The sequence below is a fragment of the Nuphar pumila genome, chromosome 14 (assembly GCF_984573655.1).
Source record: "Nuphar pumila chromosome 14, dmNupPumi1.hap1.1, whole genome shotgun sequence".
NCBI lineage: Eukaryota > Viridiplantae > Streptophyta > Magnoliopsida > Nymphaeales > Nymphaeaceae > Nuphar > Nuphar pumila.
The window spans coordinates 82755181-82773578 of NC_143262.1; the positions used below are offsets into that span (position 1 = coordinate 82755181).

At 37.8% G+C, this 18398-nt stretch overlaps 1 protein-coding gene across 2 annotated transcripts in view; it reads right to left on the reverse strand.

The window, feature by feature from the left end:
- Positions 1–1883: 1883 nt before the first annotated feature.
- Positions 1884–18398, reverse strand: part of LOC149817138 (O-fucosyltransferase 9-like) — a 77121-nt gene continuing 60606 nt past the window's right edge. The window contains exons 6-10 of one of the 2 annotated variants that reach the window (XM_089986618.1): positions 6830–7034; positions 6471–6638; positions 4754–4921; positions 4388–4578; positions 1884–2284 (exon numbers count right to left, since the gene is read on the reverse strand). In XM_089986618.1, coding sequence (XP_089842744.1) covers positions 2122–2284; positions 4388–4578; positions 4754–4921; positions 6471–6638; positions 6830–7034 — 895 coding nt within the window. In that variant the 3' untranslated portion in view covers positions 1884–2121. Of the gene's footprint in view, positions 2285–4387; positions 4579–4753; positions 4922–6470; positions 6705–6829; positions 7035–18398 lie in introns of both variants that reach the window. The other variant, XM_089986617.1, reaches the window with a different exon arrangement.

An 18398-nucleotide genomic window follows, 5' to 3' on the forward strand; every position in this document is an offset into this window, starting at 1 on the left:
AAGGGCTGAATCCCTTCATGAGTTTTTTTTAGAGATTCTGGAAGGCTATATTGCCTAAGAAAGCTATTCGGAAGCCTTTGCAGTCATCATTCTGTTGTACTGCCCTCTTCGAAGCCTAACTCGGGTACTCAACCCTATAACCATATGATATTAGTTTTTTAGACTGGTAGTCAGACCCCAGGTTGCATTAAATTGTTTTTCATTACCTTAGAACTAAAACCACATATACCTTATTACCTCGAAAAACCCTGTTTTCACTATTTGATCTTCTCAGCATTTCGATGACCTATTTTACTATTTTCTAACCTATAGTTACCTACCCTAACCATGACATGTTCCTAGGTGACCAACAAATCCTTGGTTCAGTCCATATTAAATCTGAACCAAAACCCTCTTCCGATTGGTCTTCGAGGTCATTTTTAGCCTACTTAATTTTCTTGTTTTCGTAGGCTTTTTCTCATAACCTCCAAAAACCTTTACCACAATTTACCTTAAACCACTGCCCCATCATGTCCAACAAGGGTCCATACCCCAAACATATCCAGCTCTACCTCAAAGGGCCAAGAACCTGAGGATCAATTCTCTCGCTTTTGTCGGGCTCAGACTAAAGTACCCATCTGTTGCCAGCCCAAAGTTCCCTTCAAATCTAAGTTCCAAACCTTCAAAACCAAATCTAGAAGAGGGCCTAACAAACCTCACGGCATGGGACACCAGCTGTGGGTAATTTTGAGTCTATAGTTAACACTAACCCAATACCAGAAACGGTGAAGTTGAAATTGGGTTATTTCTTTCTTTCTTTTTTATGATCAAACTGGGGAATTAAGGACGCCCTTCTTTCTTGTAGAGAAGCCTTACCGATCGATATACAACTAAGCAGTTATTCAACCACCTATACCACGGGTTTGAACTTGCAACGCCCCATCACATGGTGACTTGAACAAACTGCTCAGGGTTATTTAGTTAAAGGTGCACAAATTTGAGGAGTCATTTCGAAAGTGTGAAAACTATCGTGGGTTTGTTAAATTTGATATAAAGATTTGGGGGTATTTGGAAATGACCCATATTTTAATTCTCTTCTGCGATTTAATTTGATTGTTGATTAAGTTTATGATCTCCGATATTACAGCACACTTTGCAGCTCGTTGACAGCATCTTTCCTGTTCTATGAAGTTATATCTTCTGCTTCATCATGGTTCCAGTTGATAAAGATATGTAGTCCTCTGATTTGTATATTAAAATTCTAAAAAATAAGATCTTATGTCGTGAATCATGATTCCTTCATTTTATTTACAATAATTCACACAGAGCAGAGAGAATGAGGTGAATATCATTGAGAAAATCTGTCTGAAGAATTCTCAGGTCCGTTGGCCAAACAAAGTGAAACTTGTTAGCAGAGCGTACCAAGGGATGAAATTCATATCGGTTAGGGTAGGTTCCCTAGCAAATGCAATCAGAATGGTAAATTGGAGATGCCCTATTGGATCTAGGTCTGCTGTATGTGGGTGGTTTAAAGACTGAAGGATGGAATGAGAGCTCTACTGTGATATCACTGCACCCTTATGATCTGATGCAATTATCCCATCCAAATGAGCTCCATACTTAAGCAGCACACAAACCCTCATTTGATGGATATGGTGTTGCCCATCTATCCATGTCTGATTCATTCTATCCCTAGCAAGCAGCTTTGAAGCATTTGACAGGAAGTGAATTGAGACTTTGTATACTATGGAGACGGTTTACCAGATCAACCAACATAGGAAGATTCTATACTTCTGACAAGAACAGGTTAAAAATGCACAGTTGATCAAGTTATGATCTTAGAGCAGAATTTCCCTTCAATCGTGCAAAGGTAAACAAAAAAAGTCAGATGGCAAAAACCATGATTTTGACAAAGAATTTCATCTTATAAATTTATAATGTTACATATACAAAACGATGTCATCTCTCACATTACAATGGCGACTCAATCTCTCATTACAAGGCAACTGAGGCGATTAAACTCTAGACAATAAAAAACCTAGAAGATGATTCTTGAATTTCTGTAAGAAATGAATTTTGACATAAATAATTTCCTTTACAAGATGTCTTACCACAGGCAGAGCAGAAAGATGCAAATATGAACTAACGATTTTGAGCTGTCGTGTTTTTGTTGGTATGTACTGAACGGCACATGCAATCTGGCATCGGAAATGTATATAGGGAACTATTGGGCTTTCTTATCTCAATCCCCTTTGAATCACTGTGATGAAGCATTGCATGCATGGTCTTCTTGAAATAATCCCATCTGAAAGGAAAAAAATAAAAATTTAAATTACAGAAAAGTAGAAAGAAAAAGTGGCCATAAAACACTGAGAAAGAAGTGATCAACATTACAAGAAATACACTTTTGAGCTCATCAGACAGGCATATTACATTTTGCAGGTTAAGGAAGAACTTGTACTTTTGACTGCACAGAACTACAAACAAAAAGTTTAAAACATAAAGGGAAAGTTCTTTGCGTGGGATGCCTTGGATCAATTATAGATATAAGGGTGTACCACAAACAGCTTGAGGTTACCAAACCCAAGGAAACAATCAAAATTGTTTGGCCACTCTCCAATTAGACTAAGCCCTTCAAAATACAAAACCTTTGTAACTAAGATATGTGAAACAGGCTAAGCATCATGTCTATAACACAATTTTTCATGGCACACTTCAATATATATTGGAAAAAAAAGCACCATCTCTATCAGATTTAGAATTAATGGATCTATTTCATCCCGTCACACTACAGTGAAGATAGCCAAGAGGTTGGCATGCTGCAAACAGGAGCGAGTTGGCCAGATCAAAAATATCAATTTTGCCTGGATTGATACCTAGGCAGAAAGATGTCCTGTAGTAGCCAGTGGGAATATGCTTTTGCCTAGAAATTGGCAATCTAGGATTTACCCATGGCATTCTGTAGTCTAGAAATCATCAGAAAAAATATTTAAGTGGTTTTAGATCTGTGAGGGTAGAAATACCTATTTCTCAGATTTATCGGCAATATTTCTTTTCAAGTTGATCACTTTAATTTACTTTGAACATTCTCAATTTTCACTAATTTGAAAAATGTTGTCTTTTTGAGTTTCGATTAAGAGTTGTATTCTCCATTGACTCAAATTTAAACCAACATTAAATTCCATTGGTTTCTTAGAAGACTCCTACGTGCAAGCATATTCATGTTCTATAAATGAATCTAAACCAACAGTAAATTCAATCGGATCATTAGAAGAGATCATAGCAGTGTATTCCTCTCCTATAGATGGCTAACATATCCTAAACTCCAAACGTGGCATTGGTGTACTCATTGATGGGATATTATAGATGCAGAGCAAAATGTCAGAAAGATTTTTTCTATTTCCCATTTACATGGTATATCTAGTAAAATATAATCATACACAATGTTGTAAAAACGTTACATATTCAGATTATATTAGGATAAATGTGTGGACAAAGACTTCATCAACAATGTCAAATCAAATACATTCAAAATTGAGTATCAAAATATCTATTTAACCATATGTATTAATATCAAGGACATCATCAAAGGTTGTATAATAAGCAATGAATTAACTATCTGTAAACCACTTACAATCTCTACTAGAGGCATACAAGGGAAAGAAACTTACAGCATCTTTCTAAGGTACCATGTTTTCTACCTAAGGTACCGTGTTTATAATAAAATGTATTTTTTTAAAAACAGGATCACTAGTCCTACTTGGCAACCGTAGTTGCAACAAATGAAATTTGGTTTAAGCAGAAAAATGCATCAGGAGAGCATACTGCTTAACCAGGGATAAGATACAGCAACCAATGCACTGATTGCTGAACAAGCTATGATGCAATTGGAAAAGGTAAAATTGAATGACAAAAAGGTTTTGTATAATGAGAAGATGCCAAAGTATAGGTCATCAAGAAAACAAGAAAGAACAGTTTACTAGGAAAAAGTATCAAAAGTCATTGTCCTACTCAGAAGGCATTTCTGTCTTACCACACTCTTGGTCAAAAGATGAGTGAATTTCCAGGGTCATGCAAGTACTCTAGATTTTTTTTTGGTAAAAGGAAATCATGTAATCCAGATTTAAGCATCAGAGATCCAGTTATTCAAATATTTATCTAATCATGTCCTGATCCAATTATGCATGTCATTACATACACATGAATATCCCTGCACAAAGTTGCACTTGTGCTACACGGATATACATAAAAGAGAAAATTCTAATTCTAAGCCACAAACACAATGTAAACAGTTGAAAATCTTATAGATAGTGCCATATTAACTATCATATACGCAATTATGCACAGAGCATAAAAAAGAACCCATCATTTTGCACTAATTATGTCGTAAGGCTCAACAAGCACTAACCTGATCCTTGGATTGTCAAACAGGAGTGCTAGTTTCCTCTTATCAGGCTTGATTGTCTTTGAATGTCCTTCATAAAGGTAACGTCTGTGACCCATCAAAAAGTGAGGAAAGTTTCCACCTTGGGTTGTAACAAAAACTTCGCTGTGAAGACACACAGTATAATCAAGTGCAGCTAGCCTTGACAAGTGACCCTACATTAAGAAACCACTGTTCAATTTGAATGCACCCATCATCAAAGGAAAAATTAATGTCACCCACCACAATGATGCCGGAAACATATTAACTGAAGAAAAGCATATAAATAATAAGTCAAAAGTGTATTTCCTTGAGGAAAATAACTGTAATTTGGTGTGAAAATTCTGGTACCTCGAAAGAAGCAAGTTCATCTTCTGACGCTAAAGACTCCTTTGTTTCTAGAAAAGGAAACATTTGCTGAAGTGGGGCTATATATCTTTCAGCCTTATAAATCTTTCCTGCAGCAATGTAAACATGAGTTGTATTGTCAAAACCCATCCCTCTGAGCATCATTCCTACCTGCCAAGATGAAAAAAAACCAACACAGGTTAAAGTCACCAAGACAACTCTAATTTACACCAAAAGAGAACTCAACTTGATAGCACATGACCTAGCAAAACATGTCTTCCACAAATTTATTGATTTATTGAATAGTTTATGCCATTATTTTCCATCTATTGCATAAAAGGATCTGTAGAGATTAGAGTTTCTCCAGTATTTTGTAGCAAGCATCATGAATTTATTACTACTTGTGAGTACAAAGCAGAGTTACCGGAAGCTTCTTGGGTAGGTGGGAAGCTCGCTTCCCGGAAACTCGGTTCGGAAGCACGATACTCCTCGCTTCTGAAACTTCATGGGAATCTTGATTCCCCCACGCTTCTTCTATGCTTCTCATACACATGGTCTATGCTTCCTATATGATTTTCTAACATTTTTTCATGTTTTTCATGTATTTTCTCTCACGCTTTCACTCACTTCCATGTACTTTCTTTAAATTGGTAGCCATCATTGTGAGATTTTAACAAAAATTTAAATCTAACAAAAATTTAACTCTTTTACTGAAAAATCACGAAATATAAGAACGATCAATTTTTTTTTAGTTTTTATTTGTTTCTTGTTCGATTCCTATTCAGTTACCATATTGCTTCATTTTTTATTCATATTTTGCTTTTAAATTGATACTTCGCTTCCCGCTTCCTATAAATTTTAAAATGCCTCGCTTCCGCTTCCCGTAACGTTTCCCGATTCCGCTTCCTAGTTTGGCAACCTTGGTACAAAGGACACTGCCCTCAGCAACACTGGTGATGATATCACACATGGCGATATAGACAAACTGTTAAGTTCCAGTAACTTTGTTTTGAGGAAGGTGTTTGTGTGGAATCAATTTTCTTTAGCGCGTAGTAACTAGTAATTACTTTCAAGTTTCAAGTTATAATAGAGTACATTTTGAATCCTGAAAGGTAGTAGATACCAATAGTTCTTCAACCACATTGGCATTTTCTAATGTTCAATGGCAATATGGAATTTGTTTGAGCATTTCACAAACATTCTGAAACAAGAACAGTAACTATGAAGTGAAACAGGATTTGGGCAAAAGGAAGCATACCACTGTACACCACTGTACACCTTTTAAATTTAATACAAAATTCTATCACCTGATGGAGTGATTCAAAAATATGCACATTATGGGCACATACAAGCAACACGGTATGGTTAGGTATAGAAAAAAATCCAGATCAACAAACAAGGAGTGAACTTCAAGATCATCCACTTTTTCTGTGGTTCATAATTAATTTTGCAAAAAATATGAAGAGTAACAAAGAATAGATCAATTAATAATTATCAATTTCCAAGGTCATCATAACAAGAAGGAAAGATATCACTAAAGGTGTCCAATGCACTGACTATTGACCAAGATTTTTAACCTTCACCCCAGAACCAGCCCATATTGGAGTTTCTTGCATGAAAAATAGAACCAAAACATTCAACATACATGTTAACATTTGCTTACATGAGATTAATATGCAAAAAAGTACCACCAAGTCTACGGTTCACAGAAGAAACAAACCTCAAGTGGGGTCAAAGGACACTTCCCATTCATCCTTATCGCTCCAGGCCTAATTATTCGACCTTTTTTGTTGAACTTTCCTCTCCATCCTCTTTCACGTGCATTGTCCATTTCACGCTTTTCTTCCTCACCACCATCATAAATACAACATGAAAATGCTACCATGTCCTGTAATGTGCAACAACCTTTAGAGAATCCACCAGCATAAATACAGCCTGAAAATGCTACCATGTCCTACAATATGCAACCACCTTTAGAGAATCATGGCAGGACAGAGAAGCCCAAGATCATCTAATATGATTTGTTTTTCACAAACATGTAGCAGAAAGTAAAGAATGGGGAAATAGAACACTGAATACCTCTTCAAATCGGAGATGCACTGAGACATACTTTCCACCACTCATAGAGCTCTTCTTAACCATGCGATCTACCATACGTTCTGCAATTAATCTTATGGGTTCAGAAAACCTCAATGCATTGAAGTTAGTCAGGCATCTCAGGTATTGGATGTTTGAAGGAACCTCATTCGCCAAGCGATTGGAAAATGGTGCAATGCGTACAGCACTGTAAACAAAAAAAGGCCAGGTGATGATCAAATACTAAAAAAAAAAAATCTTCTTTTTATTCTGAAAGAGAATTAATGAAAATTCAAACTTGAACAAAGAACTGCAAGAATAAGATACTTGAGATAAATACATGCAACGGAAGAGAGTAGCCAAACAATCAGTGTAACTGATTAATATTTCCAAGCCTAGTAAATGCAGAAATTTAAAAAAATAAAACATGCTAATAGGATAAAATAATAGTATTGCTATATGAGGATAGCTAGACCTGTAAATGGAAATAATGAATAGCATGCCAAATCTACAGATACAATAAGCAGCAAATTTCATGAATGCTTGTTCCTGCTTCAGAATGTGTTTCAAGTATTAACTTAAAAGAATCACCTAAAGAAAAGAAGTAAATGAAATTTTTTCCTGTAGTTAGTAAAAAATTAATACTTCAAACAAGAATCTCTACATACAAAGATCAAGCCAAATTAATTTCTGCCTAAGAACGTGTTGCAAGGATTAAATCAACTACAATGAATTGCTCAAAAAAAAGTTAATGAAAAAATGTGTATGTAGTTAATCACAAGCATGGACCTAAAAGCACTATATTTCAAACAAAAGTACTAGATATCAGTATCAAACCAAAGTCAAATCACAAAAGGGGCATCACTTTAACTCGTAATTCAAACATAATATGGAACAAAAAAATGACAGCATTCAAAACTATTTCTCGCTAGAATAAGATGATGTGATGTATATTTAAATAGGCTAAGCAACAAGAGCTTCCTGATCATAATCTGGTGTAACATGTTTTAGCAGAATTTTAGTCTAAAAATTTCTATGGTGTAACACTGTATGCATGTGTTTGTAATAGATGTGGATAGCAGATAGACTACTATGGCCTGTTTGTTTCACAGGAAAAGGGAGATTTCTGTGGGACAATTAACAAACAGCTTCACAGGAAAACGTGCAGCTCATGTGGCAGTCCAGTGGGCCACACGTTTTCCTGCAGGGTGGGTGGGTGTGGAAGCCCGTTCCCATGAAAGGGCATTCTCTCCCCTCGTGAATTACAGACAGCTCGTAGAGTACATTCCATGAAATAAATCTGCACTGAGAAATGGATGGGATAATACATCATAGATTCTGCAGATGGAAAGATTTTTATTGAAGGCACTAGCATAAGAGAATGCCAACATTTTGGAGAACAATTTTCCAACAAGATGCTACAGAAATCTCAGCAAACCTAGGCAGAAATTGTAGCAGTGGTGACTGTAAAAATGTCTACGAAGAGACAATACGTATACAAGCACAAATACTTTACAAAAGATGTGCACAAAGGCACTCACACAACACTTGAACAACTACGCACAAATGCGTAAAAATAACAAACATGCATTAAGGCATGTATTTCAATAAAAAAAGGAGAATGCTTGAGACTCTAAGCTTATTTATTACAAAGGGGGAACACCCCTATTTATACAAGCAAAAAGGACCACATGGGGGGCTCCCAAAGGAGTCGTTGGGGGCCCCCAATGACTCTATTGGGAGGCCCCCAATGTGATACGACACTTAAAAAGAAGAAAATAAAAATAGAAAAAAATAAAAAAGAATAGAAAATAAAATAAAGAAATTACAAGCATTATTCCAAGTGGAATATGCATAAAAGGTGAAATTACAAAAATACCCTTTCAAGTATTGTGGACAAATATATATATATATATATATATATATAAATATATATATACTTACAATATTGGTTTGCAATTACATTTTAACACCCCCCCTCAAACTTACGGTGCGATAACCGCAAGTTTGCCAAGAAGAAAGTGAAATCTGGGCGAGCAAAGAGCATTAGTTAAGAAGGATGCCAGTTGATACTCAAACGTCACGTACGGAAGATCAATGACCTTCTTCAAGTATTCTCCCCTGACATAGTGGCAGTCCATTTCTATGCTTTGGTCGCTCATGAAAAGTGTAATTCTTGGTAATATAAATTGCACTCTTGTTGTCGCAGCATAACTTGGTTGGTTCTCTAATAAAAACTCTCATATCTTCTAGAAGACGCTGAATCCATACAATTTCCATGGTAGTGGACGCCATGGCTTTATATTCTGCTTCGGTGGAGGACAGAGAGACCTTCTGTTGCTTTTTACATCACCAAGAAATCAGAGACTCACCGAAGAAGACACAAAAACCAGTGGTGAAGTGACGATTATTAGGGTCACCTCCCCAATCTGAGTCAGTATAAGCAATTAACTTTAATTAAGAAGAAGACAAGAATACTCTATTATTTAGAGTTCTCTTTAAATATTTGATGATGCGAAGCACAACACTCATGTAAACTATAACGCCCCAAAAACTTAACCCAGAAACACCGGGATTTTTTTTTACATACAGCGGAATCATTTTATAACTCATGGTGAAGTAAATGGAGAGATGAAGGTAAAAAGATCTTCAAACAGTCCACACATCCTTTATACCACTTTAGTTTATGAAACTTTACAAAAGTACATTTACAAAGAACGAATCCATGATGACATATCAGTTACAAGTTGGCCAGGGAACCAGTAGATCAAACAGATATCAAAACCTCTCCTGTAACCGCTTGTGGTGACTACTCAGGACCTGAGAATGTTAAAATAAAATAGGAATTAGACTACCACGTCTAAGCAGAAATTCTGTATTGATAGCGCAAGTATATCGTGAATCGAGTGTGTGGGATGAGTGTCATGGTTGATCTTTAGTGTATATCAAGACAGGTAAGCACTATATAACAAAGATCTAAATTCATGTACATGAGCAGGTAAGCAGTTATATAACCATAACAACTATGCCACATTAATATGCAAGTGAGCAGTTATTTAGCAATAACAAATATGCAACATTGATAAGCAGGTGAGGTATGCCACAGTCAATGTAATAACATGTACACTTTCATATAACAATTTAATTACCTCGTATCCACCAAGTTAAGAATTTTACTAATTTACAAGTTGATAATATGAAGCATCTGAAATACAACTAAAATATATCTCTCTAGTGTCTCCACTAGTTGTGAACCTAACTCTTCTAAATGATGTTTAATTATCTTATCCCGTGGGTACACACGGGCACAGGTGACCATCTCAGAAGAGAACGTTCGAGGGTATATTATTCCAAGTAATTTATTAACCCGAACATTCTAACAGAGACTGAATCCCCAAGGGAGCGACCAATAGCCGAGAGAATCTCCAATGGCTCAACTCAAAACAGGATGCATCCCTAACCTTTGCAAAAGATGTGGAACTACCACCTACGACACATAGGTAGTCCTGGTCCCTAACTCCGAGGACGGGGACCCACGAGCTGCTTCACGCTCGACACCAAACACAAGTCCTCAAAGTCTTGTACCACCCACCCACTCCAAGGTAGGTCTCAACTGAGTAATTGGGTTTCATTACTTTAGTTATTTTCCCGAAGTTTAGAACCTTTCCGCAACTTCTAATCACTGCCATAGCATTAAACCCCATTCTTAGTAATACACACACCCTCAAACATTGAGTCTCAACTTTCCTTTGTCACATGTTATGTTCATTGTTCACCATATAATAAACATGAATACCCATCATAGGTATCTATCTGTTAAATATAACCCAGTTGCTCTGTTAATAAAAATATCACATACTCCCACATATTGTTCTAACTAAATTGTCCCAACTAGATGTCTTTTCACAAAAAACATAACAAATCAGCTATCCTGAAATTTGTGTTAAACCATTTTTAGCAGACAATCGTCCAATATAGATTGCAGTTAGGCGAAAAAATGCATCAATATGGTGTAAAAGAAACAAGACAATTCATGCACAGAGAGGCAATATACCATTGACAACGCGAGTGGAAGTCAAGCATGATCAGAAACCACTAGTCCTAAATATAACCTTGCATGCAGTGTGAAATAATATACAGTTTTAACGTGTTCTTTATAATGTGAGATATGTTGTATGGATCACTCAGTATGGGATACGTAAGACTGTTCAAGCAAGATATAGTCCCTCAATGAAAGTAGGTTTACTACTGTTTTCCTTTCATAATACATTTTTTTTTCAAAAGAAAATTCCAAAATCTATAGCAACCCACGAAATTCTGGCTATTAAAACAAAATGGAATCTGATACAGCATATACAGATTTTAGTTAATCTGAAATCCGACGCAGGCAACAAGAACCCAGGTTTATTCAAGAAGTTAAAAAAATTAAAGGAATCTATGTTAGGTTGTCCATATTGAATGGAAATCATTAACCGACAAATTCAAGACACCCTGCTTCACATATTATTTAGAATCCAACGCAATAGGTTAAAAGAAATCAATCTAACCAAGAATAATCAATCTGACCAACATCATATATGATCAAGAACCATTACGCTTAAGAGAAAAACAAAACAAATCTGAAACCCATCTGATTAAAACATATACGATCAAGAAAATCAATGTGTTCCAGAGAATGAATCAAATCAAGAAAGAAATGACCCCCAAACCGTTCTGATTTCAAGATTTAGGGTTTATCAAGAAAACCCCCAAATCGATTTGATTTGGGGATTTATGGTTTATCAATAAAACCCCCAAATCGATTTGATTTGGGGATTTATGGTTTAGCAAGAAAACCCCCAAATCGATTTTATTTGGGGATTTATGGTTTAGCAAGAAAACCCCAAAATCGATTTGATTTGGGGATTTATGGTTTAGGGTTAGGCACGAAAGCATCTTCCCTTCCCAAGGCTATTGTTACCCTTACCGGTAACCCCAAGACACAACGTTGGATTTTTCAACAACCAAGAACGAATTGAAAATCTCGTACATGCGATAATCATCGGGGTTTCCCTTGACCGACCCAACCCCAACCCGATTCAGTCCACACCCAACAAAATCAGAGACAGAATCCTACCTTTTCTTTTCCGGCGACGGACGAAGAAGGACGAGGCTGACAACCAAGCTCAGGTACCTCCCCCCCAACACTGTGCTTCTTGCTGCCGACCTTGAAATCGTCAAGAGAAGAGGGATGAGAGGATAGAAACGAGAGAAGGAATTTGAGAGGCGAGAAACACGAGGGCACAACCTCCTCTACGTCCCCCCCTTGTATCGTGGTGATTCCCCATCTCCGATGGACCGAGAGAGTCGGTTACCTCCTGTAACCCCTCCCCTCCCCCGATTTGCCATTTCCGCCTCTTGAGTAAGAATCGTGCCCTAAGCACGATTCTGAAACTCAAGTTTTAATAAAACTCAAAACGGGTCCGGGTCCGAACCCGATAACCCATAGTACCAGATCTACTCTAAAAGTGGATCCGGGTCTGTAATAGGTTATGAACCCATTCAAACCGGCAGACCCTCCATGACGTGGGTTCGAAATGACACCACTTGGGCAAATCCTTAAGTGGATCTATTTGGGTCCATGGTGAATTCGACCCGACCCATATAGTTCGTACCTTATTGTGAGAAATCAGATGTGGGAGTCACCTTACTATCGTAGCAAGAGATAGAGAGAGAGGTAAGAGGGAAGAGAGAAAAAAAAATGTTGGGCGGCAATGATGTCTTTTCCCCTTTCCATTGATATTTATATGTTGTACGAGTGGTACAATACAGTACAATAGTACAATACAGTACAGTATGTTGTACAATATAGTACAATACAGTACAATAGTACAATACAGTACAGTATGCTGTACAATACAGTACAGTATGCTGTACAAGTGGTACAATACAGTACAGAAATATATTCATTTACATATACATATTTAACAGCCTCCCTCAAGTTGAGGATGATCTTCAATCATGCTCAACTTGCCCTTAAGTAACCAAAATTGATGACTAACCAATCCTTTGGTGAAGATGTCTGCTACTTGGTCTTCTGATCTGACATACGAAGCCTCAATTTCTTCTGTTTCAATCTTTTGTCTAACAAAATGCTGATCAATCTCAATGTGCTTCGTGCGACAATGATGAATAGGGTTAAAAGAAATATTAATGGCACTTTGATTATCACATAAAAGCAGAGAGGAAGAGATAGGTTCATTCAACTCTTGAAGAAGATGCCGTACCCAAGTGACATCAACTGTCCCTGCTGCCATTGCCCTGTACTCTGCCTCAGTGCTGGATTTAGCAATGGCCTTTTGTTTCTTACTACTCCAAGTGACAATATTTGGGCCAATAAAAACACAATATCCTGAAACCGACCTACGCTCATCAGGGTCCCCACCCCAATCTGCATCACAATATGTAAGTAAACGGTGTCCTGTAGTGAAGCTTTCATCTTTGTGATAGAGCAATCCATCTCCAATAGTCCCTTTCAGATATCTGAGAATACGCTTAATACATTCCATATGACAATCAGTGGGAGCATGCATAAACTGAGATGCTTGATTTACAGCATAAGCAATGTCAGGTCTTTTAATGTAAGATATTGCAACATACCAACAATGCGGCGATATAAAGTGGAATCATGATATAATTGGCCTTCTTTTGCACTAAACTTATGATTTAAGATAGATGGGGTGCTAAGAGGTTTACAATTAATCATACCAGTGGTGTGAAGAATGTCAAGAGTATACTTGTGTTGACTTAGAGTGAGTCGATCATCTTGTCTATCGACTTCAACTCCCAAGAAGTATCGCAATGGGCCTAAGTCCTTCATCTTGAATTTGGCCATGAGTAAAGACTTGACCAAGGCAATATGTGCATCATCACTCCCAGTGATAATGATGTCATCAACATATATAAGAACCCAAGTAGTAACATGATCATTCTTATACATAAATAAAGAATGATCAAGTATACTCTTAGAAAAGCCATGCTGCTGAATTTCCATGGAGAAACTCTCAAACCAAGACCGAGATGCTTGTTTTAAACCATAAAGAGACCTTCTCAATTTACAAACCCATGTAGCCGCATCATGTTCACTATATCCAGGAGGTTGCTCCATATACACCTCTTCCTTCAAGTCCCCATGTAGGAACGCATTATTGACATCCAACTGGCTAAGAGACCAACCATGCTGAAGTGCCAAAGTGAGGATCACACGAATGGTGCCAATTTTGACAACAGGGCTAAAAGTTTCCTCATAATCTTGCCCATATTGTTGTGTGAATCCGCGTGCAACAAGGCGAGCTTTATATCTTTCAATGCTACCATCTGGTTTACGCTTGATCTTGTAAACCCATTTGGAACCAACAACATTTCTATCAACAGGTCGAGGAACAATATCCCATGTATGACATTCATGAAGTGCTGCCATTTCTTCGTTCATAGCTTCAACCCAAGCTCGAGAATGGGCTGCCTGATGGAAAGTAGACGGCTCTTTCTCTTTGGCCACATTGGTTAGAAACAACTGAAAGTCAAGAGAAAAATTGTTGTAACTAACCCAACGATGGATAGGATGCCTTTCACGTGTGGATCGTCGAAGAGGGGGAGCCTCGTGAGATGGAGTTGAAGGGGCTCCTCGACGGGCATAAACCAAACCTGAAAACCGTGAAGGTGCATCCTGGATGATGGAGTTGTCTGCTTCAAACTGAATTGGTTCATCAACAACAGGATCTCTGATAGAGTCATATAGCAAAGTATCACAAAGCCATGGATCATAAGTAGTTTGCTCATATACCTGAGAAGTATCACAAGTGCTGAAATGGTCATCATCAAAAACAACATTTCTAGACACCTTAATCTTACCCAAAATAGGATCATAACATCTATATCCTTTATACCCATCGGCATATCCCAGAAATCTGCACTGAACTGCTCTGTCCTGAAACTTGTTACGTAAAGAATGATCCACATGGACATAACAAATGCATCCGAAAGCATGCAAATCATCATAAGAAGGGTGAGAACCGTGAAGCAAATAATAAGGAGACTGATCTCCTAATAATTCCATAGGCAACCTGTTAATGATATGCACTGCAGTGTGAAAGGCCTCAGTCCAAAGAGAGAAAGAAATATCAATATTGTGCATCATACTTAACGCGGTTTCAACAATATGCCGATGCTTACGTTCTGCTACTCCATTCTGTTGTGGAGTGTAAGGACAAGAGGAGTTACGTGTGATGCCATGGTCCTTTAAATATTCACTAAAATCATGAGATATGTATTCTCCACCACCATCACACTGGAAATAAGTGATATTTGAATTGAAAAGGTTCTGAACAAGAGCATGGAATTGTTTGAAAAGTTTGAACACTTCAGATTTAGATTTCATAAAGTAAATCCAAGTGTAACGAGTGAAAGAGTCAAGAAATAACACATAATAACGAGAGCCAGATAGAGATGAAACAGGAGCTGGGCCCCAAACATCAGAGTGAATAATTTCAAATGGCTTGGAAGCTCTTTTATTGATACTTTGAAAGGGAAGTACATGACTCTTGCAGACATTACAACTAGGACACTTATGATCTAATTTGACTTTGGGAATAAAACCCTGAGAAGACAATTTGTCAAGGAACCCTTGACTACAATGACCTAACCGACGATGCCAAGAAACTGGCTTATTACATTGCATAACAGAAGAAGACTGACTCAAATAAGCAGGAAAAGATGGAGACACGGTAGATGACGTCTTCAAAGTCCCGGGGGCTGCTTCGAAGACGTACATGTTTCCGCATCGTTCACCCTTAGCGAGCATCTTCTTGGTTCGAAGGTCCTTAAGACAAACAGAAGACGGAGTAAATTCCATGGATGAATTTGTTTCATCAACCAATTTAGAAACAGATAAAATGTTTTTCTCAATGGCAGGAGTGAGTAAGACATTTTTCAATGGTAGTGTAGATTGTGACAAAGAGAGAGATGCATTTCCAGTATGAGAAATAGGGTGGTGGGAACCATCTCCCGTGACAATAGTGCCAGTGCCAATATAAGGAACCATGTTGGAAAGTTTACCTGCATCAGAAGTAACATGTGCGGCTGCTCCAGAATCAATATACCAAACTCCATCATCATTCTGACGCAAATTCATGTTGTTAAATGCAGTCATCAGAATTTGTTGCACATCATGTGGCAACCCTGCACTCTGTCCCTGATCAGTACCCTGATGTGCTCGAAAATTTCCCTGCGGCTGCCCCTGAAACTGTCTAACATTCATCTGTCCAGCTCTTGGTCCTGGCCTCCCTGCCTTGTTGCGATTCTGTGGGTTGTGCCAACAATCTGCTTTCACATGGCCACGCTTGTTGCAATGGAAGCAAGTAGGGACACGGGTACCTCTAGTGGCAGGTGGAGCAGTAGGAGTAGGAAGGAGTCCTCCACGGCCCATATGAGCAGCAGGTGGACGAAATGAGGTAGACCCAGATGTAAACATGACAGGATGAGGATCATCAATAAGATGATCTTGAGTCAAACTAACTTCATACTGTAGGAGTTTGGCCTGTAAATCCTCAAAGCATGGAAGTGTAGAGGCAACCTGTAATGCAGTGCAAAACATACGATATTGGGGCCCAAGGCTTCCCAATACCTGCTGAACAACATCTCTGTCAGAAACAGGATATCCAATAGCGGCCAACTGATCAATGATAATTTTGATATCCCCTAGAAATTCAGTAATGGTCTTAGTTCCCTTTCGCATAGATTGGAACTGCCATTTCAGTTGAAGTGCACGTGATTCAGAAACCTGTGAATAAGAGTGAGCAAGATGTCTCCATAGTTCTGCAGCAGTAAAATGGTCAGAGATAGTTTGTAATATACGATCAGATAACGTGGCAGTCAAATAGGCAACCACAGATTGGTCCTTCTGAAACCAAACATCATACGCAGGATTTGGAATAGCAATGCAACTCACCTTCCCATCATTACCAGTTACCTCTTGCGTAATAGTCATAGGTGGGGCGGGTGATCCCCCATCCAGATGCCCGGAAAGACCATGACTTCGGATAAACGGCAGAATTTGGCGTTTCCAAAGTAAGTAGTTATCATGAGTTAATTTGTGAGAAACAAGTTGAGAAAGAAATCCGGGGCTGATTTTAGAATCCATAAGGAAGAAGATCAAAGATGAATCAAACAGCACAACAGAAATTCGTAGGTTGTACGGACAGAAATTTTTGAGTTTTGGAAATCACGATTTTTTAGTTAATCGTGCAGAATGTACGATTTATCAACTATATTGCAAGAAATAGATAAGAAATCACAAGAAGTTTGAGAAAAGAGGCACTTTTGAGAAATGAGGGTTCCCAAATTTGGGGAAAACAGAAATTAGGGTTGATAAAATTGGGGATAACAGAATATGTAAGAAGGAAAAGATGCACGATATGAGGAAATGAAGAAACGACGTCGAAATATAGTGATTCAACGGAGAAACAACAGAGAAAAGATGAAAAAAAAAACACTTTCCTTGAGAACGCCCAAAAACGCACGTCAAGGTCCTTAGGGGCCTTCCAGATGATCGTGATTACCACGCCCTTGGCTCTGATACCATGTGAGAAATCAGATGTGGGAGTCACCTTACTATCGTAGCAAGAGATAGAGAGAGAGGTAAGAGGGAAGAGAGAAAAAAAAATGTTGGGCGGCAATGATGTCTTCTCCCCTTTCCATTGATATTTATATGTTGTACGAGTGGTACAATACAGTACAATAGTACAATACAGTACAGTATGCTGTACAATATAGTACAATACAGTACAATAGTACAATACAGTACAGTATGTTGTACAATACAGTACAATACAGTACAGTAGTACAATACAGTACAGTATGCTGTACAAGTGGTACAATACAGTACAGAAATATATTCCTTTACATATACATATTTAACACTTATTGCCTACTGCATTTGGATCCAGTGAAGGGATCCAAGACCCAAATCTCCCTATTTTTCGTAGTTATTACATGAACGGTTGTGGAAGCATGCTGGAATTGACTGGCGATGTGAATTGCATGAGATAAATCAGGCTGAGTGATGCTAAGGTACATCAACAAGCCTACCAGTTGCCGGTAAGGAGTAGGATCGGTTAAAAGGATCCCGTCATTGATCTTCATTTTTGAGCCAACTATTTCAAGAGTTTCGCAAACTTTGTCATCGAAAATTCCTGACCTGTCAATAATCTCACAGGAAAGTTTAAATTGAGATAAAAAATAACCACTTTGAGAATAAGCAACCTCAATTCCAAGGAAGTATGTCAGAAAACCTAAATCTGACATCTCAAATTTCGAAGTCAAGATGGACTTAATACCCTTGACTCCTTGAACATCATCACCTGTAATTAACATATCATCAATGTAGAGCAATAATATCACAATCCCTGCATCAGATTTTCTAGTAAACAATGCAGTATCAGTATAACAAGAAGAAAATCCATTTTCTAGCATAACACTGTTAAATCTATCATACCAGGCTTTGGGAGTCTGTTTCAAACCATAGAGAGCTTTTCGA